General features: G+C 35.5%; 2 protein-coding genes and 2 long non-coding RNA genes across 4 annotated transcripts; 1 reads left to right on the top strand and 3 right to left on the bottom strand.

Moving 5' to 3' along the window:
- Positions 1-1546: 1546 nt before the first annotated feature.
- On the bottom strand, positions 1547-3810 carry LOC113357050. Its single transcript, XR_003363381.1, has 3 exons — positions 3749-3810; positions 2919-2996; positions 1547-1670 (listed from the first exon to the last, which is right to left on the bottom strand). It is a non-coding gene; the product is annotated as an uncharacterized LOC113357050 (long non-coding RNA).
- Positions 3811-5190: 1380 nt separating this feature from the next.
- On the bottom strand, positions 5191-7468 carry LOC113357049. Its single transcript, XR_003363380.1, has 3 exons — positions 7408-7468; positions 6049-6249; positions 5191-5409 (listed from the first exon to the last, which is right to left on the bottom strand). It is a non-coding gene; the product is annotated as an uncharacterized LOC113357049 (long non-coding RNA).
- A 10-nt stretch (positions 7469-7478) lies between these two features.
- On the top strand, positions 7479-10265 carry LOC113357048. Its single transcript, XM_026600311.1, has 2 exons — positions 7479-8257; positions 9358-10265. Exons 1-2 carry the CDS (start codon positions 8245-8247, stop codon positions 9648-9650), a joined length of 306 nt encoding a protein of 101 aa, XP_026456096.1. The 5' UTR covers positions 7479-8244; the 3' UTR covers positions 9651-10265.
- Positions 10266-15268: 5003 nt separating this feature from the next.
- Positions 15269-18676, bottom strand: LOC113357051 (ATP-dependent Clp protease proteolytic subunit 6, chloroplastic-like). Its single transcript, XM_026600312.1, has 9 exons — positions 18511-18676; positions 18378-18421; positions 18224-18278; positions 17292-17493; positions 17115-17180; positions 16663-16803; positions 16407-16460; positions 16118-16210; positions 15269-15667 (listed from the first exon to the last, which is right to left on the bottom strand). Exons 1-9 carry the CDS (start codon positions 18594-18596, stop codon positions 15620-15622), a joined length of 789 nt encoding a protein of 262 aa, XP_026456097.1. The 5' UTR covers positions 18597-18676; the 3' UTR covers positions 15269-15619.
- Between the last annotated feature and the right edge of the window lie 5797 nt (positions 18677-24473).

Consider the following 24473-nt stretch of genomic DNA (forward strand, 5'->3'; position numbering starts at 1 on the left):
ATGAACAAAATGCTCCATTATTCCTGAATAATGTCTAACCAAACAAGATAATACTTATCTCACATAATCGAGATGATCTCCTTCTAAACGATGTATCTTCCAACACCAACGATGATCTTCCACCATCAACGAACAAGGCGATCTTCTCTTCACTAAAATTCCACCCCAAGAGGTGGGATGGAATCCCTAGAAACCTTAGAGAACTACATTGTGTATTCTCTAACTCAGCATTGAATTCCATGTCTAAACACATAGCCTAGACCTCCTTATATATGAGTCACAAACTTGATTCCCAAGTATTAGTCTCCTTGGAAAAGGAAACTCTACCCAACTAGGAAACCTATTGTTATTTAGGTAACCTATCCAAATATGGAAATCAACCTAAACTAGGAAACCTTGTGTTTTTATACACAAAGGATTTCTAGTATGTTCCATAACTTTCCGGAACCTTCCAAAACACCGACAATTATCTAACACTTTTACCCATCAAAGCATGTTCAATAAGTTGCTTACTTTTTTTGCAGATATCATGCCAAAAGTGGCTCTGTTACCAAGAAAATATGGTTTTGCTGCTGATTATGTAATTGATGCAATTTTAAATGATGCTAATTGACCCAATCAATGAATCATATAATCTGAACCAAAACAATAAAATACGCCAAATTGAAAAAGTGATAATATTTTTCTTTAAAAAAACGGAGAGAGTATACAATATGACCTGATTAGAGCTTCCTGATTAGAGCTTGATGATGTATTGTTAATAGACATCTTAACATACACTAAGGAGAGTTAACATACTTTTCTCTAGGACAGTCAATTTTTAGGCTTGTAAAACAGAAAATAAGAAAAACCGTGTACATGGAATCAATAACTTTTGTTTCTCTAACAATGTACCCTAACCAATGGAATCGATTTTTATGTACTGATGAAATCAATAACCTGTTTTGTTGGCGAAGATGATTGAGAATCAATAAAACCGTTATGATGCACTTTCATCCATATCATGCACATCATGTACTATCAGGCAGTAGCTATGATACAAAAAGGAAACAAAATTCATCAAAACATACAGGCAGACCGAAGGCGCAATGTGTGCTTAAACTTTATACCTTCGCCTAGACCATGTCAACTGAATCCCCGCACTATGGTTATTTAAGTTGATACATCTGTAACTGTAACTGAGATAATAACAATAAAGGTAACAGCATTAACACATTTTTCAAGTGCTTTTCGGTAAGCACTTATACTATTTACAGAACTTACTCATGAACAGTGAATTGACAAATTACCTGGACAAAATAAATACTATTATGAATAATGAAATGAAATTTGCATAAAAAAAGATCAAATTGGAAATAAAACTAAATTACCTGGAGCCAAGTATCCATATGTCCCTACAATAAATGTCATTGTAGAGTCCATTTCTTTTGTTTGCAATACTTTTGGAGCTTCGAAATCTGCGACTTTAGGGCAATAATCTGAATTAAGCAAGATATTAATTTGTTGACTTGATATCTCTGGGAATAATTAGAGGCAGCATATATTGGTGGAGATAAGCAAGACCTTCAACAACTCCTAGAGCAATTTTATGTTGGGCTTTCCAATCCAAAAGGTTCTCGTATCTTCTCAAGATCCTGCTCCAACTCCATATCTTCTATTGGAGTCTCACTCTGTGTGCATCAAGTAATGGAATCACTATTTTGCTATTGGAAGCATGTAGCAAATGAATGCCATCTGTAGGAGTTGAACCCACAACTACATGGTTGAAAATCATGTGCTCTTCCATTTGAGCTAAGATAGCAAATACTACTTCCAACGTAAGTAGGAAGTAAAGAATATTCCATAGGGTCGGTAATCGTTCAATCAAATTTGCAGTAATAAATTACTTAGTTCTCTATTCACAAAAGAAAATTTCATTGCTATCGGCACTTGTGACCTACTACATGATTATTTGCACTTGTCACCTACTACATAATAAGATTTAAGTCGAAGCTAATATTTCTAAGGTCGATATAATATATGCATACGCAATACCTTTTGATCAGTAATTTAAGATCCTCAGACTTCAAGGACTTAGCATGCAACTTCTGTACTTTTTGTTGTGGTGGATAGCCAAACTAACCGCACCACTTGTTGGGAAAATCCAACAAGAACTAACCCACAAGAAACTAGATCTTTGGATCGACGTAGAATGAAATATATACGATGCAAACACACATTAGAAGCAATAAGTAAAGCACGCAAGACTTAACGTGGTTCGGCAATATGTCTACATCCACCAAAACGGTTACGACTTCTTCATTATTATGGATCCACTAAATAGAGAATTACACTTAACAATTGACGAATCAATCAACAAATTATGATCCAACATTGTGTTGATCATAAACCCTAAAATAATTCTCATGAACAAAAAGCTCCAATATTGCTGAATAATGTCTAACCAAACAAGATAATATGTATCTCACATAATCGAGATGATCTCCTTCTAAACGATGTATCTTCCAACACCAACGATGATCTTCCACCATCAACGAACAAGGCGATCTTCTCTTCACTAAAATTCCACCCCAAGAGGTGGGATGGAATCCCTAGAAACCTTAGAGAACTACATTGTGTATTCTCCAACTCAGCATTGAATTCCATGTCTAAACACATAGCCTAGACCTCCTTATATAGGAGTCACAAACTTGATTCCCAAGTATTAGTCTCCTTGGAAAAGGAAACTCTACCCAACTAGGAAACCTATTGTTATTTAGGTAACCTATCCAAATATGGAAATCAACCTAAACTAGGAAACCTTGTGTTTTTCTACACAAAGGATTTCTAGTATGTTCCAGAACTTTCCGGAACCTTCCAAAACACCGACAATTATCTAACACTTTTATCCATTAAAGCATGTTCAATAAGTTGCTTACTTTTTTTGCAGATATCATTCCAACCTAATCCTCAAGTGGTATAGTTGAACGATTTTCTCCACCGTCAACATTCTCGATCTATTTCCAACAAAAAAAAAAAATCGCAGTCTGTTAGATTAATGTAGTATGATTTATACATAATTATTATTCAAACAATTTTGCGATAGTTGGATATATCCAAAGATACCCAACATAAATCAAGATCGATTAGTGTTTTAAAAATTACAGAAACAATATCCATGGTCGAAACGACAGAAAACACACCAATTCCTGTAATTACTTATTAGCTTAAAATTACATGCAGATTTCTTTTATTAGCACCTGCCTATGTATCCTATACCGGCAAATATACAACTGAATAGTCTTAAAAAAAATCAAGTCAAACCATCCTTATAATAAACTTCATACGATTATTCAACCACCGCATACCAAGAGTTTCAATATTGACAATGACATCCCACTATTAGAATTTGTTTACTTAAAGTTGAAAAAGAATACCTAAAACCATTCTACTATCACTTCCAATGGCATCCCACTATTAGAATTTGTTTACCTAAAGTTGAAAAAGAATACCTAAAACCATTCTACTATCACTTCCAAACAGATGTAACATCGACTTCATTGTCCGATATGCTTTCCTTATAGGAACTTGAGGCACTATTTTTAATAGCACTCTGGACTGCATTGAATAGTTTGAATATATAATGACAAAATAGTTTTGAGTATGGATCGATAGTTTTTCAGATAATATTACACAGCTGCAATTTCAAGTTTAAGTTTCATCTAGAATAGTAAAACCCAATGTCATCAAAATTGAATCATGAAGTTACCTGAAAACTATGAGCCGCAGATTTGCAAATGAAGATAACGAATAAAAATATGTGCCTGCAAATTATTCCTCTTTTGCCTACCGCGCCTGCATTGTAAAGAGCAGAAATTACCAACAACGGAAAAACACCTACAGTGTGATCACTCCATGAACAACACCTAAGTGTCTAAAAGCTACAGAGCATTACCAACAATAGAAAAAGGTATCAAACTAAGAATTAGCATGTGATCACTAAGGTAGCGTATATATGGTCAAGCAAAATAAGCTGGGAACCATAGAGTCTAAGTAATAATGGGGAGCCAGCCTATTACACAATCCATTCATAATAATCAGTATTCCCCTGGATTGCTTATGTTTATGCCTGGTGTAGATTGATAATCAATCATAAAAATAGATATAGAACAACACATAAAAAATATTGCATAACAACTTTAACTATTTAAAACCACACTAGTACACATTTCATCTGACCAAAAATTGGTAAGGTATCAAAGCCAAGCACTGCACTCGCTTTCATTCACAGAGGCCTGGGAATCCAGTATTACAAAGAACCATCCCAACATTGTTGCAAACCAAGTTACTCTCTAGGCAAGAGATTTTGGGTCCCTGACTCGAACTTCTACAAACTTAAAAGTCTATAACACTAAATCTCTAAGGATTCTTTCCATCATGTTATCTCCAAACTTCCCAATTAACCCAGCGATTCGCTAAATATTCCGTTCTTCTAAGGAGCAATGTCTATGCGTTATCCTGCCACTATCGTTATCTTTTAATCTTGCGACTCAACATAATCCTATCTTTCTCCTATGAATCAACTAATGTTGCAAAGTGTGCTCCAGTTCTAACTATGAAAATCTCTTTATTTTCTAGAAAGGATTGATGAATCTAAACACAACAAACTTTCTTGTAGAATACGTATTTCACGCAGAGGATACGTTTCCTGTGTGCTCAGTACAATGACTTAATCAAAGATATATGTCCATGGAGTTGCAAGCAACAGTAATCCAAACTATTATTGAGGTCTTATGTATCATCTTTATACATTAGCTAACAAAATAATAACATAAACATAAAGCTACGTTAATCATTAACCTGCTCTAGCTAATATACGAAGAGGAACTTACTTAAAGATTTCTGAATGAATCCTTATAATAAAATGTCAACCAGCCAACATGGACAAACTACCACAAACGAAACATTTGTGAATATGGTATCGCTCAGGTGTTCCTAAGCTTTCTCAGTTTCGACAACCAAAGAAGCAGCGACCTTTCCTAATATTGTTAGAGTCTACAATAATTTATCAACAAAATACCAAGATAAAAAATCTAAACTGTAAGAATCTCAACCAAAACAGAAAACAACACTTGAATTATGTGTAGAACACGGCTAAATACCTGCTATTGGATCTGACGTGAATCGAACACGTAACCTTTTGATGTGGGGTCAGATGCGGCACCATTGCGCCTCAGATCAGTGATTTAAAATACTTGTCTTAGTATGGGATAGAAGCAAGATTTCCCTCCGGTGCTGGTCTTTTCAAACAATGGTAACTGAGAGAAGGGGAAATCAATCGACCATATATACTTTGTGCAGCAGTATTTGTACTGCAGCTCTATTTTTGTATTTGATTCATAAGATTATGTCCATGATTCTTTCTACCATCTGGAACCGATATATAAATTCATAATTAACAATCTTTATGAATAAGAATTCTACAAAGAAACCATATAACCACAAAAGGAACAAAGAAACTAAAGGAGGTCACCTCCAACCAATTTTTTTCTCAGCCACATGTGGCAACACCCATCCATGCACACTCTATTATTCCAGCACAAAGAAAAGAAAAAGATAACTTAAAGTGGCCAAAGTTACATTTCAAACTAATTAAACTCATTTATAAATTTTTCCGTGTTAAGTGATGATAATCAATATATCGTCAGGAATTAATTATTTTCCTAAGAGGCCGGTCTATAATTATGATGTTTGTTAGGTAATCCGAACCATTTCTCACAATATATTTTACATCCATTCACGATTCAACTCGCTTTTTATGCCATTATTAATAATTGTCATCCAACTATGTCGTTAACCTACAGAAAAGTTGGTGCCAATATCATGGTGTCAAGCTAACAAATTTCAACATCAAGTTACAGATTTCCTTTCTCTTATCCTTAAAACTGTTTTACAGATAGAGATCAATGCTACCTTAGAAACCTAAATACTACCTTAAAAATAATGTCACATCAAACAGAGAGGAATTACATAGAATTCAAAAATAAAAACCGCATTGAGATTCCATACCCGGTAGAGTAATATTCCCACACTCACAATTATAGAAAGAGCGCGACATGCCAACATAGCAGAGACTAACTTTCCACAACCCATGTTCAATAACCGAAAACAAAGCGCTGATTCCACGGTTGAAATCCTAATCTGCAAGGCCTGAAGATGCAAGTAACTTAATAGGCTTAGACCTCCATTGCCTAAGGGAGTTTATCATCTCTGAAAAATAGCCAAAGAATTCACTTTAGTACTGTTTAGGGATGAAATAAAGTGAAATAGCCAAAGAATTTACTTTTGTACTGTTTATGGATGAAATAAAGTGAATAACCATATCCATTTAATGAAAATTATTGATGGGGGGCATAGAAGATGAATAATTACAATGATAAAATGAAATCAAAAGAAGACATGTAAACGTCAGTAACTTCAATGGTCATATGAATTGTACAATTAAGAGCATTAATCACTAAAGGGAAAAAGTATCTATGTTTGATGTTTTACATTATAAAATATCTTCTCAACCTTTCCTTCCCATGCAATTGATTGTGGATGATAATGGCCAAAATCAAAAACAAAATTGGTTATTACCTAGTATTGTTGAGAAAGAATGCGACTGAAGCTAGTGATGTATTGTAATCTATATACGTCCCCATACCAAATTGGATTAGTCAAACAACTGTTGTATAATAGTCCAATGCATGAATTTCACATACGAAATTGCATAGTTAAAAAACAACCATAAAATTGAAACACCCATAAACTTTTTATATGAGACGAAGAACGGTCACACACTAATCAGCCTTAGAATACAAATTAATCCTGCTCCAAGCTAACATCGCATCAGACGGGAAAAGAAGTTTGATAACGTGCAGACTAATAAGAAGCATAAAACTATTATGTAACCCTGATATAGCCACTGCCAATACAAAGAACCACAGAAAACAACAATCAATACCTTTTAAATGCACTGACCCTATCCCTTTTAGCTTGTATCGAGATGCTGCACCATTTTTCCACTCAATTTCTCTAAAAACTATTCCCTACACCTCACAAATCCTACCCAGCCTCTCATTCAACCACAAAAGTTGACACTGATATCCAATTTAATCTTTTCTAAAGATCAGTAATATCTAAAGAATTCAAAGGCTGACATGAATTTGTCTCAATGTAAAAAAATTGAATCATCGAATTTCCAATTTTGTCACAGTTGACTCATGCATTAGCTCAATTTCTTCTTATAATAGTGTCAGTGGATCAAAATAAGTAAAAAAAATATATTGATAGGGAAAGTGTTGTCAGAGCCGGAGCCAAACCAAAAAGGAAAAAAGAAAAAAAAAAAAAAAAAAGATAACCTTTAATTGAGATAGAGAATCATACCTTGAAGTCTTGAACTTGGTCACTAATACCAAAGCCTATGTGATTTCTGCTCTTGCTCGGTGATGGGGAGGGAGATAGGGTAGTTAATTGAATCAAAAACATATGGAATTACTTATATATAAGAACGTATCATCGATAGAACCGATTGAAAGGCTATTTCAATTCTTTGACAGAGTAGATGGGGAATGGGGCTTCAGATGAATGAAGGATCCAGGGGACTAATTAAGTAACCCTACCACGCCCACAGTTGCGAAAAGAGGTCGCTGATTTTAGATTACTGGAAAAATCAACAACAAATAATCAAATTCAAAACAGAGAAGCAAAAACCTAGGGTTTTGCGTGAGGGAAACAAAAAATCACAAACTCAAATTAATATTAAAAACCTACAAAAAAAAAAAAAATCAATTAATATCACAAAATCTCTTGTTGCTCGAATGAAAGATCCTCTTGAACCGAGACGGAGATTACAATTTTCTGGGGTTTGGTAGGGTTTTCTGGGCGAAGCCATAATTTCTTTGAACAGTTGTGGCAGAAGCCTGTTATCGCTTTCCCACGGAAAACCCAAAAAAATAACCCGTTCGTAACCTTCTTCTTCCCTTTTCTTCACCAAATCCCTATCAAAATCTTCAAATCTTTGTGAATTTTTAACCTTATGAGTTTCTAATTAGCGGTATATAGGCCTTAGTGGCTACTGATTGCTGGAATTTCTTATTCAGAAATGGCTTTACAAGAATTGTTTATACAGACGGAGAAAACGAAGACCACTGCAACAAAAGTCTTTCTGAATCCTTATTCATCTCCAACACGCTTCATCAGGCTACCTCCGAGGCTCCTATAATGGCTAATCCAGGTATTCATTAACCTAGTGTTGGGATTAAACGTATGAAATTCACCCTAATTTGATTTGATTAGGATACTGTTATTGTTTAATGGAATTTCTTATTCAGTAATTAGACATTTGGCGAATTTCTTCTCTGTGTTTTTACATCTGTTGCTCGCTAAAGATTTCTTCTCTTAACCCACGTCTAATCTAGGGTTTTTTGAATCCTGAATTGTAATCATGAGTTCATTGAAACCAAATTTTGGCAGATTTTATTTGTTTTTCTTGCGCCTCAATCAACTTTCCCCCTATTTAAACTCTGTAGAATGGGTTTGTTGTTACCCCATGTTTTGTATCTCATGCTCTGCAAATTTAGCTGTTTTAATTTTAGCTTTTGTTTACCTTGTATATTGCTTAATTTCTCTGCTTTTTCTCTGTGGCTTTAAGCTGGTTTTACCTATATTTGTATCATCATTGTGCTTGGCATGGTGATGTTTCTCAACTTGCAGATCAACTTCACAACTCTCTTATCTTAAGTAATGGAAATGATTTTGTGTCAAGTCAGATAATTCCATACCGTTTTCAAAACACTAGGCGTCTATGGACCAGCACTGCTCTTGGTAGGTTTATAGCACCTATTCCTGCTAATCGAAAAAACTTTGATGTTAGGAATGCTCTTATTTTCCTCTGGAAAGTTCAGGGTGGTATTTCTATCAGAAGAACTAGCAAAAGTAGATTTGCGGTTTTTATTATTCCTTTTGAACTAGAGCATGAGATGAATCGTGTTTTATCTTTAGATACTAGAAGAGTTTTTGGGGACCTTTTTTGTATCAAAAAGTTAGAAATCACTGATGATGTTAAAAACTGGTTTCCTACAATGGAAATGTTTTTTATTACCATTCACAATCTCTTCCCTGAGCAAGTCACTAGTGAAAACCTAAGGAGATACTTCTCTGTAAATGGTCATATTACTTCTTTTGGTTTTCCTCATCGCCATCATGATGGCAGGTTTTCAATCAATGTTAAATCCTTAGTGAATATTAGAGCACAAATTCGTTTTTCGATTAATGCTGAAAATGCTCTTAGGTTTTACAATATGGTGAATTCTGAATTTCATAATTTCCCAACAGTATTCTGTGGTTTTTGTGACCTGCTTGGACATAAGATTAGTCAATGTGCAAGATATGAACTAGCACAGCAACAAGCTGAACTACATCAGGCTGAAATGGATGCTCACATGGCGGCTTTGCAACAACAACATGAAGCTGACACGCAGTACCAAGAAGCTAATGCACATGACAACATGGAAGCTCAACCAGCTATGGTGCAAGAAGGCATGGAATGGACAGAAGACTCACTATCCTCATCCTCAACAAGTTCTCTAGCTTCTGTAGTGACTTGCACTGATTTTCAGAGAGAATAAGATGATGAAATTGTGAGCCAAGAAGACAGAAGATCTCAACAAGAAGCTTTCCAGCAAGTCCATAACATGTTGGGTTTCTTGGACTCTGCCTCCTTACCTACTGGTGTTATGACTGCAGTAACCAATGGAGCCTCTTCTTCACAAAAACAACTATCTTCTACTGAACAAGACTACTGGAATAATTGGAATACAATGGAGAAATATTTCAGTGAAGACAGAAGTATGCCTGCCTCTAAAAGACTGAGATTGAATGGAACTGAATTGAGTATTGCAACAGATGAGGCTAGTGACATCATAGTGATTGAACCATCTGCAACCAATATGAATCAACCACACAAATGGTTCAATGGACAGACAAGCAATGCTACAGTCAAAGGAAAAGACAAGGCAACCATCTCCAACACCTAAGTGAATAGCCATATCTTGAAATACAGCATCAGGAAACCATTAGGGCCTATATGTATTTTTTTGCTTGATAACCAGTTTCATGTTTTATTTCCTGTAATCCCTTGTTATTTTTGGTTTACTTCTTTCCCTGCTTTGTTTCTTTGTTTTATAGTTTCCTTTGTATCCCTGTTTTAGCTGTAAATATATCCCTTTGCTTCTTTTATTTTCTGCCCTGTATCTTAGTTATCTTGTATCTTGTAATTTCAGTTTCTAACTGAATCCTTTTCTTAGTTGTTCTCTGATTCCTTTTTTCGTTTCAGATCTTACTTAGGTCTGTTTTCATTAATATACATTGCTCTCAGTGTTGTGCTAGGTCTTTTATTCACTGTGTTTTGACTGAATTAGTGTGCAAGGTCTCTTATTCACTGTGTTTTGACTACATTAGTGCGCTTTCTCTAATTGTTCTGTAATTTTTTGGTTCAAATTTCAGTTTATTTCTGTTTTTTGAAATTTCCAGGGCTATTATTTTCTTAACTCTTTCACTCAGTTTGTTTTATTTGGTTTCAGTGTTTTTTTTCTTCCCTGCCAGTTTTCTGAAGTATCCTGTTGTTGTTTTATTCTACCTGTTCTGGTCCTATTTTTGTGTTTTTTGTCTATGAAGATCCTATCTTGGAATGTCCAGGGAATTGGGACCCCAATAACCCAAGAACATTTCAATTACCTCAATTCTTACTACAAGCCTGACATAGTTTTTCTAGCAGAAACCAAAGCACCATTGGCTAGAATGGAGCCTTTCTTTAAAAAATCTCATTTCTCTGATTGGTTTAATGTTACGTCAGTCGGAATTTCAAAAGGGTTAGCGATAGTGTGGCATAACAATGTAGAGCTGAAATTTCAAAAGGGTTAGCGATAGTGTGGCATAACAATGTAGAGCTGAAATTGATTTCATCGAATTTAAATGTTTGTCATTTTTATTCAAAAATTGGAGATAAAGAGGTGATATTAACCTGTGTCTATGGTGCAGTGGAATCAGAAGAAAAAATAGAACAATGGACTTATATAGCTAACATTGCGCAGCAGGTCAACAAACCTTGGATACTTATTGGAGATTTAAATGTAATCCTGGATCCGGACGAGAAACAAGGAGGAAACAAGTGTAGCTCCAGCAGCAAGTCATTCATTATTCAGACTATAGATTCCGTGGGACTTCAGGATGCAGGGTATGAGGGAGCTCCATTTACTTGGTCAAACAACAGACAAGGCAACGCAAATATATGCGAAAGGATTGACAGAGCTCTTGCGTCATTCCTATGGATACAGAACTTCCCCAATACCAAGGTAAGTCACCTTCCTACTGTAAGGTCAGATCACACTCCGCTCCTAATAGATTCTCACCCTGATAAACAATTGTTACAAAAACCTTTTAGATGCATTAGATCTTGGCTCTCTCATCCATCCATTTCCGCATTAGTTGCCAATTCTTGGACACTCCATTCCAATAGTGATCAAAATAATAACATATACTCCAAACTCCAACTCCTCTCATCAGACCTTTCTCAATGGAATTCATATGTCTTCGGAAATATCCACAAGAATATCAAATACCTAAACAATAGAATTGATTCTCTTCACAAATCAGGTAATTATTCTGCCAATCTAGAAAAAATTAAAAAACTCCAAACCGAATTAGGAGATTGGTACAAGATCAAAAATGACTACTACCACCAACTTTCTAAGGACAAATTCTTTAAGGAATATGACCAAAACACTGAATATTTTCACGCTGCCGCCTCAAATAGAAAAAGAATAAATGCAATTCATACCCTTAGAGAACCCTCAGGCCTATGGATTTCAGAAAGAGATCAAATAAACTCCCTTCTAATAAACCAATTTCTCTCAAATGGGCACATCTCAGATCCCTAATTATGTGGAAGATTTATCTAACATTATTGATCCCTGTATTTTTGAAGAGGAAAATCTAACTCTGACTTTGATTCCTTCAAAACAAGAGATTTGGAACACTATCTCAAATATGAACCAATGGGGGGCTCCAAGTCCAGATGGGTTTCAACCAGGTTTTTTTAAAGCTAATTGGGATATTCTAGGGCCTGATATAATTCAATCGGTGCAAGATTTCTTTAAATCAGGAGCTTTAGACCCGAAATTAAATTTTTCTTACATAACTCTTATCCCAAAAATATCCACTCCTCAAACTCCAGCTGATTTTAGGCTCATTAGTAATACTATTTACAAAACCATATCAAAAATTCTTTCCAATCTTCTCAAACCAATTCTTAATAAAATTGTTTCTCCGAACCAATCAACTTTTCTCCCGGGTAGACAAATCACAGATAATATCATCATCGCACATGAGCTTATCTACACTATGAAAACATCGAAAGCCAAAAAAGGTCATTTTTCTCTAAAATCAGATCTCTCGAAAGCTTTTGACCGGGTGGAACGGAATTTCATTAAAGCTTCCCTAACTGCTCTAGGTTTTAGTGAATCCTGGGTAAACCTTATTACGCAATGTATTTCAACCACCTCCTACTCCATCCTTCTAAATGGCTCTCCGGGCCCTGCTTTCAAAACCTCCAGAGGGCTTAGACAAGGTGACCCCCTCTCCCATTATCTTTTCCTCATCTGCATGGAGATCCTTTCTAGACTTCTAGACAAAGCGGTTTCGGAAAGGAAAATATCTGGTCTGAAAATAAACAAAAACGCCCCCAATATTTCCCACATATTCTTCGCAGATGACTGCTTTCTTTTCACAAAGGCAGACTTAGGGGAAGCAAAAAACCTTCTAGACATCTTATCCAAATTTGGAGAAATTACGGGTCAAATGATAAACCTTCAAAAATCTGGAATTTACTTCAGCCATAGAATTCATCCGAAACACAGAAAAACATAGCCAACATTCTTAAGGTTCCCTTAATGACGAAAAATGATAAATATTTAGGAACTCCTCTCTTTTTTGATAAAAAAAGAAAAGAAAATTTTGAACCTCTCCTACAAAAATATTATGCCACTTTACAAGGCTGGAAATCAAAATTACTCTCCCAAGCTGGAAGAACGGTATTAATAAAATCAGTTCTACAAGGCTATCCTACTTATCAGATGCAAATTCTGGATCTTCCTAAGGAAACTCTAGATCAAATGGATAAAATTGAAAGGGACTTCTGGTGGAATAAAGATAAGCCCAAAAAAAGAGGAGGTTATTTTAAAGCTTGGGTCAACATATGCAAACCAATCTCTCAAGGAGGTATGGGAATTAAAAACCCACATCAATTCAATATAGCTCTCCTAACGAAGCTTGCCAGCAGACTTATCTCGGAACATGATCAACTCTGGGCTAAACTTCTGAAAGCAAAATACTTCCCCAATAGCCACCCATTAGAAGCTTATAGAACTTCCAATTTATCATGGATTTGGACAACCATACAAAAAGGGTTGAGTTTTATTAAAGGTAATTTCGTGTGGCAAGTCAAAAATGGAGCTTCGATAAAAATTTGGGAAGATAAATAGGTACCCAATGAAGACACCGTCCAGCAACCGACTTCTACTCCTGATTCAGTCCCACAAAGAGTAAGTGATCTGATTACTCAAGATGAAAATTGGGATCAAGATAAACTAGATAATCTCTTCACTCCGGATATTAAAGAAAAAATCTTGTCATTTCTCCTAATACCCAAGAACAAGATAAGATAAGATGGCAACACCACTGCTCTAGTACTTTCTCAGCAAAAAATGTCTACAACTTCAGAAGACCAAGAAAACAACAATACTATTGATTTTCCCTGGAAAAAGATCTGGAAAATCAAAGTGATTCCTAGGATTAAACTTTTTATTTGGAAATTAGCTCAGAAAGCTCTCCCTACCAATGCTAGACTAGGAGCTCATAATAAAGATTTTATTAAGGATTGCTCTATGTGCAACGCTCAAACACAAGAAACATAACAACACCTAATAAGATCTTGCCCTTTTGCTAGAGTTGTCTGGTTTGGACTATCTTTAGATGCAGTAAATTCAAGAATTAATTTAGATTCAATAGTAACCTGGATTAAAGAGTGGATCACGTGACCAGATTTCACTAACTTATCAGATAAGATCGCAACAATCTCCTGGTTCATCTGGAAGTATAGATGCTCAGTAGTTTTTGACAAAATAAACCCAAACCCAAATTCTCTTATAGAGCAGATCAAAAAATTCTTACAACAATGTCCTCAAGAGAATATCCACAAGAGTAAAAGGATACAACCAGATATGATTTCCAAGGAAAAATGAACAAGCTTAACATCGGACTGGATTATTTTTATAGATGCGGCGTTTAAGAAGGAAAATTCCACCATGGGATATGCTTTTATTCTTTATTCAGTGGACAATGAGACTTTCACGCACATAGCAGCTGGATCAGATAGGGCTACCTCAGCATTCCATGCAGAATCAAAAGCTTTATTATAGGCCTCTTGTTGGCTAAGTGAGAATATCTTATCCAATGTCTCTTTAGTTACAAATTGCAAATGTTAGCAGAGACCATCAGAAAGGAAAGCAATATCCCAGATTGGAATGTTGAGAATACCACCAAGGCGACTCATACAATTCTTCAAAAGCTCCCTCAAGCTCAGGTGCACTATATTAATAGAAGATACAACTCTGCAACAGACCACATAGCAAAGGAAGCTCGTGCAAAGAATATGAGGAATTTCTCAACACAAATTCAACTAAGGATTTCACAATCTAGTGTGATGTCCAATATTTTTGAAAGAAAAGATATTGTAAATCTTATGTACTTTATTGCTTGATTAATATATTACTTTTTCCATCAAAAATAAAACTATATACGGCGCAAATAATTTTAATCTGTTGACCCAATATCAAACACAATCCGGACGATCCCAACCACGGGATGACCCTCTCCGGTAGATCTTGTCCACTGATTGACTCTTTGATCACAAAGACAAAGACCACCTTTTTTTTATTACAGTGATGATGCTTTGACATTCTGAAAAAATATTTATGTTAGTTGGGCCAACAATTATTGAACACACAGTACTAAAATAAGACCATTGCATCGCCAACAGATCGAAACGTGGGAATACATACGTACAGACAGAAATCAGGTAAACGGCCCGAATTATACAGTGGAAAATGTGAACATCTTTGCCTCCCGCTTACTAAACGGGTGTTCTAACCAACTGAGCTATGAAAGCTAGTTGCCAATGATCCCGCCATTAAACTGATATCCAAAACAGAAACTCTTCCCGAGCATATCCATAATAAACTAAATGTGAAATCGAAACAAACAACAGTGTCTATTGTACAAAGATTAGATTGTAAGTAATTTACTTGATTCATAAATGCTGCATTTTCATGAAATGCCCTCTTTACAGACAGCCAAAATTACACCTCCAGTATTGGTATTTAAACGTAAAAACTTGACTTCGCGGAGCTCAAGATCAATGATTCTTCTACTTTAAAAGTTTGGTTTAATGTTTAGGATAGCGAGTTATCTCGACCAGTCTGTGTACCATGGCAATTCAAATGCATAGAATTATCATTATCCTGTTGCCAATCTTTGAATTTCAGTATTCAGTTTCCAACACACCATCAATTAAACCAAACTCCGAAGCCTGAAAAGATGCAGAAAGAGTGGGAGTCTAATTGTTAGGACGTGGAAAACTTACGAATTTATGATGTAAACCGCAAGAACAAGCAATCCTCAAAAAAGAAAGAGTAGACCAAATAGCACCTCATAATGATTTATATGAGGCTCCCACACTAAGGAACATTTCACCTACTAAACACTCCTAATTTAGTGATTAACATGCGACTCCAGCATGCACCAAGGAAAGTAAACAAAGTGGCAGATGAACACTGGCAAACTATGGTCATTAATTTGTTCAAAGGCAAGAGCTTTATGTCTAAGAAACAAAGATACCTTGCACATCCTTTTTTAAATGCTATGTCTCATTGATATTTGAGCCCTACATATCTTAATGACCTTACAGATGTGCCGTAGGTGATTACTCGTTTTACTATCTGCAGAAGAAAAATCATATCATGTTTTACAATTGAACTACCTCGGCAGAAGAGAAAAAGCGATCCCTTTCGGTTTGCCGCTCTATTTTCTCAATAGGCTGGCCAGTAAAAGCAGCATACATCATGTCAATTTTCTGCATCAAATTGTGGAATACAAACAGATGAAGTAAAGAACTTAGTAAACAAATGGAAAAAAAGTTAGCTGCAGAGCAGAACTAAAAATCTACAATATCAACCTTGACCAAGCAGCAAATTAATCTGTAAATCCTTGCAAAAAAGAATAATAAAAAATCTGGGAACTCTGACCATTTCGGGATGAAGAGAACTTACATGGCGAGATTGAACAGCTTCATTAACTTGACGTCGCACATCCTCCACGTGACCCTACATAAGATCAACCACACAAATGCATCTTGTTCTTTAGTGGGGCATATAACAAATTCTAATAACAGCCCTCGAGTACCAAATGCACACCATGATTTTCCTTAAGAGTTTCCTCTCCCATAGTAGTGCATGCTATAATACAAAACTCAGTCCAGAATGAAAATAAAGGGAGAAATGGGGAGCAAAAAGGTTTGACTTATACCCCACATCCGCTCTGGGGTTGATGTATCATAATGCGTGCATTTGGCATTGAATAACGCATTCCTTTTTCACCCCCAGCAAGAAGAAGTGCTCCTTGGCTTGCAGCCACCCCAAAACAGACTGTGCCCACCTTTGGCTTTATCTGAAATTTTAAATATCCCGTAAATAAAGACTTCGGCTCACAGTAAATTGAGATGCAGCTCAATGGGGAAGGCATGTGGAAGGAAAACTGCATGAATTAGCTACCACTCTAGCTTATAGATTAAAAAGCTTTTATAAATAACGAATCTTATGCTTCATTTGTTAAGCCAAGCGCTTTAATAGCACGTAGCAAATAGAAAAAATCAAGTGCCTAAAAAAGAGAATTGATATCCATGTTCCTCATACAGAATATGTGAGGCAAGATGCCTCAAGCTAACTGCTTGAGTGGCCAAATGAAGTTCTGGATCTTACCCATGACATGCAGTCATATATTGCTAATACAGAATATGTACTTCCACCAGGGCAGTTCAGGTATATCTGAAAAATTGGAACACTGTCAGCAAGTAATTGAAGTGTCAATAATACATGAACTAATTGCTCAATTTAATTCTTTGAATATAAGCTCGGATGAAAACACCATATATGTACCAGAATATCTGCATTCTCGTCAATAGCTGCTAGTGTTACAAGCTGTGATATTACTCGCTGAGCAACTTGCGAGTTAATTGGTTGACCAATGAAGATAATGCGATTCCTGAACAACACAGATGAAAGGTCTATAGGTCCTCCTGGTGTCATCACAGCTGGCATTACAGGTGGGTTCCCTTTCTTTGCTTCTATTACACCATGGCTGCGTACAAATGATATTCTACGTTAGGAAAGATAGAAAAATAATATCACACCGCTTAAATGGTCCACCCAAAACATGAAAATTGAAAAGGAAAACTTATATCTCCAAATACATGTAACTTGCAAATAAAGCGATTCTTATTCTTAAGAAGGATTGTCACTATAACGCGTCAAGCAAGACTCGCGCATGTATCTTAGAATGTCAGGATAATGCAACCCCATGTTCAGAATTTCCCTAATATATGTGCCACTTTAATATTTAACATCTCCAGATCTCCTAAATACTACCTTTTTCTGTTACCTAAAAAACACCCGGTACTATTGGTTTCTCGGCTGAAAGAAGTGTTTGAAAATCGGGATATTCAACATTAGATAGGGTTTGAACTTTGAAGCAAATGATATGGACATAGCAAAACTAGTTAGCAATGAATTGTTCAGAAAATGTGTGCTCGGGATCGCTACATGAAGTCCTTCTTTCATTCTTACAATTACTGCAAGAGCAAAAAATGAAAAGCCTCCTAAAACTTACAAATAATACTAACAACGTGTTTCTAATTTGCAGGAAAAGCAAACTAATCCAAACTCATTCAAGTTTAATATGAACATATGTAGATTTAACAAATCCCTAACTGGATTAGGTCAAACAAAGAACCCTTTAATGGATTCAGCAATTAACAACTACACAATTCCCCAGTAAACAAGAAACAAACTCTGGTAAGAATAGTAAATACCTGCCATTATTCTGGTCTTTCAGCTTTAATCCGTCAATTTTAGTACTTGATACTCCTAGTACATTAAGTAATATGTAACCAATCAAAAAATATATCTTACTGAATTCAGTGTAATAATATTTAAAAAAACAGAAATTGGTTTGGATAGAATTACCATGGAAATTCGACAAACCAGAAGCAACTAATCTTGCTGGATTTCTACATAGAGAATAAGCAGAAAAGAAAATTCAAAATTAAATCGAATTGAATAAACAAAGAAGAAAAGCGATAAGAAGTTAGAGGAATACCGGTGGGTAGATAGAGAGATGGAGCCTGAGCTTGTAAAACGGGATGATAAGCCTAATCGAGTCGGTAGTGTCAAAGAAACCACCATATTTTTAGTGTAAACTGTAACCAATGAGAGTTGGAGAAGGAATAATGGGGATTGAGAGGGAACAAGAAATAGGTTATAGAGCTTGAAACCGAGTGAACTGATTTTAATTAGGCCTGTCAATGGATACCGATTTTCCGTTAGCCGATACCGATAATCCGTTAGCCGTTACCGCTACCGTCCGACATAGCGGTAAACGGATATCCGATACTGATAAGTTAACGGATAATCCCTTCTTAACGTAACGGTAGTGAAACCGTGCATTTCCGTTAGGTTTAGTTCCGTTATCCGCTAACGTGCGTATTGCACGTGTAAATTTTTTCTCTTGTGATGTGTTTGTGTATCGTCGAAAATGGAGATGGAGTCATGGAGATGTCTTTTTCTTTTCAAAAAACATGATTTTTTCTTTTGCTAGAAGCCTAGAACATCTGAATATTTGTATGTCTGTTTTTGTGTGTGTGTGACATGGATTTAAAACCTGTTTTGTTGGATTTAATAGCTGATATGTGTTTTTAGCCTATTTTCTGTTTGTACCGGATGGTAACGGATAAATATCCGTTATCCGATAAATCCAACGTAACGGCAACGTTTTTTATTTTCCTATTTCCGTCGGAACTTAACGGATAACGGATATCCGCTAATTTTTAATGGCAGCGGCAGCGAAAGAGACAATATCCGTTACGTTAACATCCATTGACAGCCCTAATTTTAATCTTCTGATTATTTCTGATTTGACTGAATTATCCTCAAACAATATCGGTAAATACATTGGAAGATGCGTGTTGGCCTATCTGGCCTATAGGCTCCGGACTGGACCGATTTTAACCTGCTCTAATTTAATTCGCTGGACGGGGTATAATTGCAAGGCTGCTAATAGGGGTACCAAATTGCTTGGGGTGTACCATATCACATATAGCACAAAATATATTTTGTTAAGGGATTGGTACACCCCCAAACAATTTGGTACACCCTATTAGCATTCTTGTATAATTGGGGCTATGTAATGAAATATATAGCAAAATTTAAAACCCCTTAACTATATATTTTTCGTAATTATAAAATTATTTTCTCCGATTAGTTAGTACTAATCTACTAAATTAGTCAATGTTGTAGGGCTTTAGCCCACGAATATGAGGCTTAGTATGGTAGCTAGGGTTTTATTCTTATTTTATATAAAGGGTTATCTCTATGTAACACATGCTAACTCTAATCAATGGAAAATTATTTTTTGTGCCTCTTTATCTTTCCCTATTATCCACTACAAAACATTATCAAGCACGAGCTCAACCGCTGAATTTTTCCTTCTTTTTTTTGGGTTATTATCAAATCACTAAGGGAAGCAGTTTTTAGTTATCATCGAATCATAGATCCGCAATACGTATTCGGAAATCCACATTGTTACTTTTTTCTCTCTCTGTCGAAGACATTCAAAGGTATTAATCTCTATCGATTCACGGTATGTATGCTATGGATATATATTGATGATTTGACTGTACATGTTATGACTGTTAGAGATCTTCAAAAAAAAATTCTTTTAATATTTAAAATCTAACAACACCAATTTTATGTATTTTTTAAATTTATTAGCTTAAAAATAATTCATTTTTTTATTATACGTCAAACTCATCATCGACAACAAGGGAGGACTGAATGAAACTAGTTGGAATCCGAGCAACAAGCTGGGCATCAACCCCCTTCTGAATCACAATCCCTAGTCTATGAAAAAAGAAATTACATCTCTTATCGTTAACATCAAATCTAGACAGGTGATTATGCAGTCTCTTTAAAAATTCAACCGTATCGTCTCCAAGTTCACCAAACGCGGAAAAAGCCAAAGCACTAAACCCATAACCTTGAGCTACACATTTATCAAGATATTTCTTATTTTTACGCATAATGGCATTACTTAAGGCAAGACCTGGCTGGAAAGCATGAACTCCACCACCGGTAAAAGGGGACAACCCAGTAACATCAAAACACATGTCACAACCATTATCCCAATTACAGACAAAAATATTTGCAGGTCGTAAATCGGCACCCTCATTAGAAATATGAAAAAAGACTTCTTTCCTAGCAGGAACACCAGCACGAAAGCACATATCAGCAATGGTATCACGAACAAGGTCATGCCGGAATTTAAGCCTCACCTCATGGGCACAATGCAAGGCATGGTCTCCATAGCAATCCATGTCACGGTTGCAGAATGCACACTGTCTGCCTTCAGAAAATAGGGGAATACCCAACTGGTAGCAGAGGACAACACTAAATTGTCGCGCACCCACTCTCTGATTAAGGCCCTCGATGGGAAGAGCTTTAAGGAAGTCCTGAGCATGTCTAGATTTGTTGCATTGCCAAAGAGCACAATCACGCTGAGACATTGAGAATTTCGTAGGCATGTCCTGAGCATGTCTGGATTTTTTAAATTGTCTGTTATTTTATTTTTTTTGTCTACGTGTAAAAGAAAGTTATTGTATTTTTTACTGTTTAACTTGATTGATGTCCCGCTCCTCACCTTTTCGTCTCATATAGTTTATTCATTGTTTGATTTTCTTACCATATTTTTTTAAATGTAGTAATAAAATAATTAATTTGTTTTTAATTCTCTATTTACGTACGAATCCTTGTTTATTACTTTTTTAAACCAATTAAATGTAATGTCTTTCTTCTCCTATTGCATTTTTGCAACATACTCTCAATACTATTACTCATTTCCATATTGTTTGATTGTAAAATTTGATAACGTATGAAACATGACGTTATTGTTGGCATCTTGACTAAGTATTGCTAATTCTTAATGGGGTACTGATCATTAATTGGATTTTGACTTACCGATTCATCTTTAAAACCATCAAGAAATCTGGTTTCTAAAAATTCATTTTGACCATAGAGAAATTTGGTTTTGGGATTACTAGTCTGGGATTAGTCATATATTAATGTCTTTTATTAAGGTCATTTACAGTTGGACCCAACTCGACTCAGAAATGACACTTTTATCTCAGAAGTACTTGCGCACTGTTATTGTCTATCTAGCGTGGAAAATGAGTATATCTTATATAAAACCTTCTACCAATGACGATGTATCGTCTAAAAGGTGAAGACATACGCTCATATGTTTCTGAGGAAACATAGTCCTCAATTTACGCCTGAAGAGCAACAAAACGCTTTGAAGGAAATTTAAATATTCATGATTTTTTTTCCCCGAGCATGAATGTCCAGTGGGATGTAATCCGCTGGTTAGACTATTGATTAGACTTTGTAGCTTCAACAAAGTTATGTTGTAGTTAAAAGCACATGAATCTCAACTTTTGTGTATGGACTCACAAAAAGTGATATGAGATGGATTTGTTTTTCTACCATGTTTCTACTTCATTCATATACTAACGAACCAGTATATGTTAGAATATGCAAACAAGAGATCCACTATCTTTAGTAAGCTTTTCAACCTAAAGTAAGTGGTTGACATGCAAACTGAGATTCTCTTGACCCGTTGAGATGAAGAAATTTCTCAAATTAAGCTAATTGTAAAAAATTGAAAAATAGAAAGAACCCCGAAGCAGACTTATTGAAGCACGTGAAAAGGGAAATATATATCATGAGACAAAGATGTATTTTGTCTCTGATAGCGATAACACCAAGTATGAACCGAGCATGGGATTAGCTCCCATCGGAAACGAGAGAGTTGGAGTTCCACCTAGTTATTGATGTTGGTACAATCAATGTAATACAGGTATCATAGTAGCAACCAATTTTCACATCAACTTAATGACAACAAGAACTTTGTCTGACCGATTGAATATCTTATTCATTTGAACTAGACCCACTGTCTGCACTTATGAAATGAAAACACGAGACATAAATTTTCTAAAGCACTTGAGATATATTTAAAGCACTTGAGATATATTGGGTGAAACATATATCATTCCCTTGAAACGTAATATATATTCACTCTAAAGTACTTGAGTTGTATCCCACTTTTGTTACGTAATAAAGCCACACCACTTATTAAAACTCTCAAGACAATGTCTAACTGATAGTAGTTTTTCTTCCACTAACTTAAGAAATATACACTAGTTGTTGAACTAATTCCTTATAATGTGACTACGATGAATGGATCATCGAGCGAAACACTGCTCAAAAATTTGTTGCCAAGATGGAACAAAGAGTAAAAGTCACATAAGCTTTGTATGTACTAAGGGATAATCACACCTTGTAAAGTGCAAAGGGTGTTCACGCATGAACTATTACCTACCTTTTTGGAAACTTACAGTGAGAATGGAGTTGATTGCATCTATAAATTATTTTCTAATGACTGTGGAATGAAGCATATTCTTAGAAAATTCATGTATCAATCTAGTGAATTGTAAATCACTGGAACTTGAATTACTGAATCCATACTAACCCCAACAATGAAATGATTGGGATTGATTCATAAATACTTTGACATAACCCTAAGGCACATTGGTTGTGACACGATATTCTGTACTGAAAGTACTAACACGGGAATCACTTCATTTAAATGTACAAGACAATGAACTAATATAATGCGAAGTTATTGCATCTATCACAATCAATGATTTCTAAAGTTTCGAGATTTGCACTGTCCATTATGCTATAGAGTAAGAAAGCACGTCACTCATCTTAAAAAGTTTTTCTTTAGTAAAACATGATTGAGTTACTTAGATGCAAATGGTAAATAATTCATTCTTTGAAGAAATATAAAGTGTTTTTAGTGAATATATATCCATGCAGAATGCGGACCATTCAATTGATTTATGGCTCTAGTGGATGATTTGACGCATTGAATTAGTTATTGCTCACAACAAACGATGCGTTTAATTTTTGTAGAACTCCTAGCACATATTACATAATGAAAAGTGCAAAGGATCACCACCCTTGTTAATGCTATAGAATTTACATCAAAAGAACTTGATGAATATTGCATGTTTAATAGGACCAATATAGAGCATATTATACGCAATGGTCTCGCAGAGGCTACCATCAAAGGTTACAGATGGTATCTTATCCGTACAAACCTACCTTTTATTGCTTTGGGGATACGTAATATTACATCATCTTTACTTAATTCGTTTTAGAACCCAATATTAGTCAACCTTTTATGTGTATCAGTTGGTAACTGGATATAAGCCTGATATTCGTGTTCTTACGCATTTTTGGTTGCATTATATATGTGCCATTACGACTCCGCATCGTACGATGATGGGCTTCAAAACTGTTAAGAAGTTATGTTGGAAATGAGTTCCCAACAATTATCCGCATTTTAAAACTTTTGGCAGGAGATCTCTTACAGTTAGATTTGCGGGTTATCACTTTTATGAGATAGTCTTCCCGTAAGAAAAAATATTTTCTAAGGGAACGACAGGAATTGTCATGGTGTGTTCCCACTGTGTCTCATATTGATTCTTGTACTCCACAAATGTAAATGTGAAGTGACAAAGATTAATCGATTTTCAGAATGTACACTGATGTCGCTAAAGTGATAAAATCACACATACCAGCTGCAAACCTACCTGCAGGGTTACGAATCCTCAATAAGGTACATACACCATAGACTAAGGTGTTGCAACTACACTTGGTAGAAGTGTGGTTGAGGTCATGGCTCCATAAAGGAAGTTGGAGATACCACTTGGTTTGATCAATCCTCACCTATAAAGGAAGTAGGTGAGTAAGGCACAACTTATTTATATCATCAGAAATCATATCATAAGATTGTCTCTGAATATTCCGTAAATTAAACTGGAGGACGCTCCGAAGTTTAATGATACCAGAGAACAATGACATCCCAAGTGGATTATGAGAATGCACACGAGTCAATGGAAAGATGATGTGAGCATATTGATGATTAATTTCATATATACTTGC

The sequence above is a fragment of the Papaver somniferum genome, chromosome 3, assembly GCF_003573695.1.
Source record: "Papaver somniferum cultivar HN1 chromosome 3, ASM357369v1, whole genome shotgun sequence".
Lineage (NCBI taxonomy): Eukaryota > Viridiplantae > Streptophyta > Magnoliopsida > Ranunculales > Papaveraceae > Papaver > Papaver somniferum.

What these genes read in the sequence shown, in the direction of transcription:
- LOC113357051 (XM_026600312.1), bottom strand. Translation starts at nt 18,596, where the DNA reads ATGGTGGTTTCTTTGACACTACCGACTCGATTAGGCTTATCATCCCGT. An exon ending in TATATGACTGCATGTCATGG is followed by an intron (nt 16,804 to 17,114) that starts GTAAGATCCAGA and finishes TTAAAATTTCAG; the next exon opens with ATAAAGCCAAAGGTGGGCAC. An exon ending in AAGCTGTTCAATCTCGCCAT is followed by an intron (nt 16,211 to 16,406) that starts GTAAGTTCTCTT and finishes AATTTGATGCAG; the next exon opens with AAAATTGACATGATGTATGC.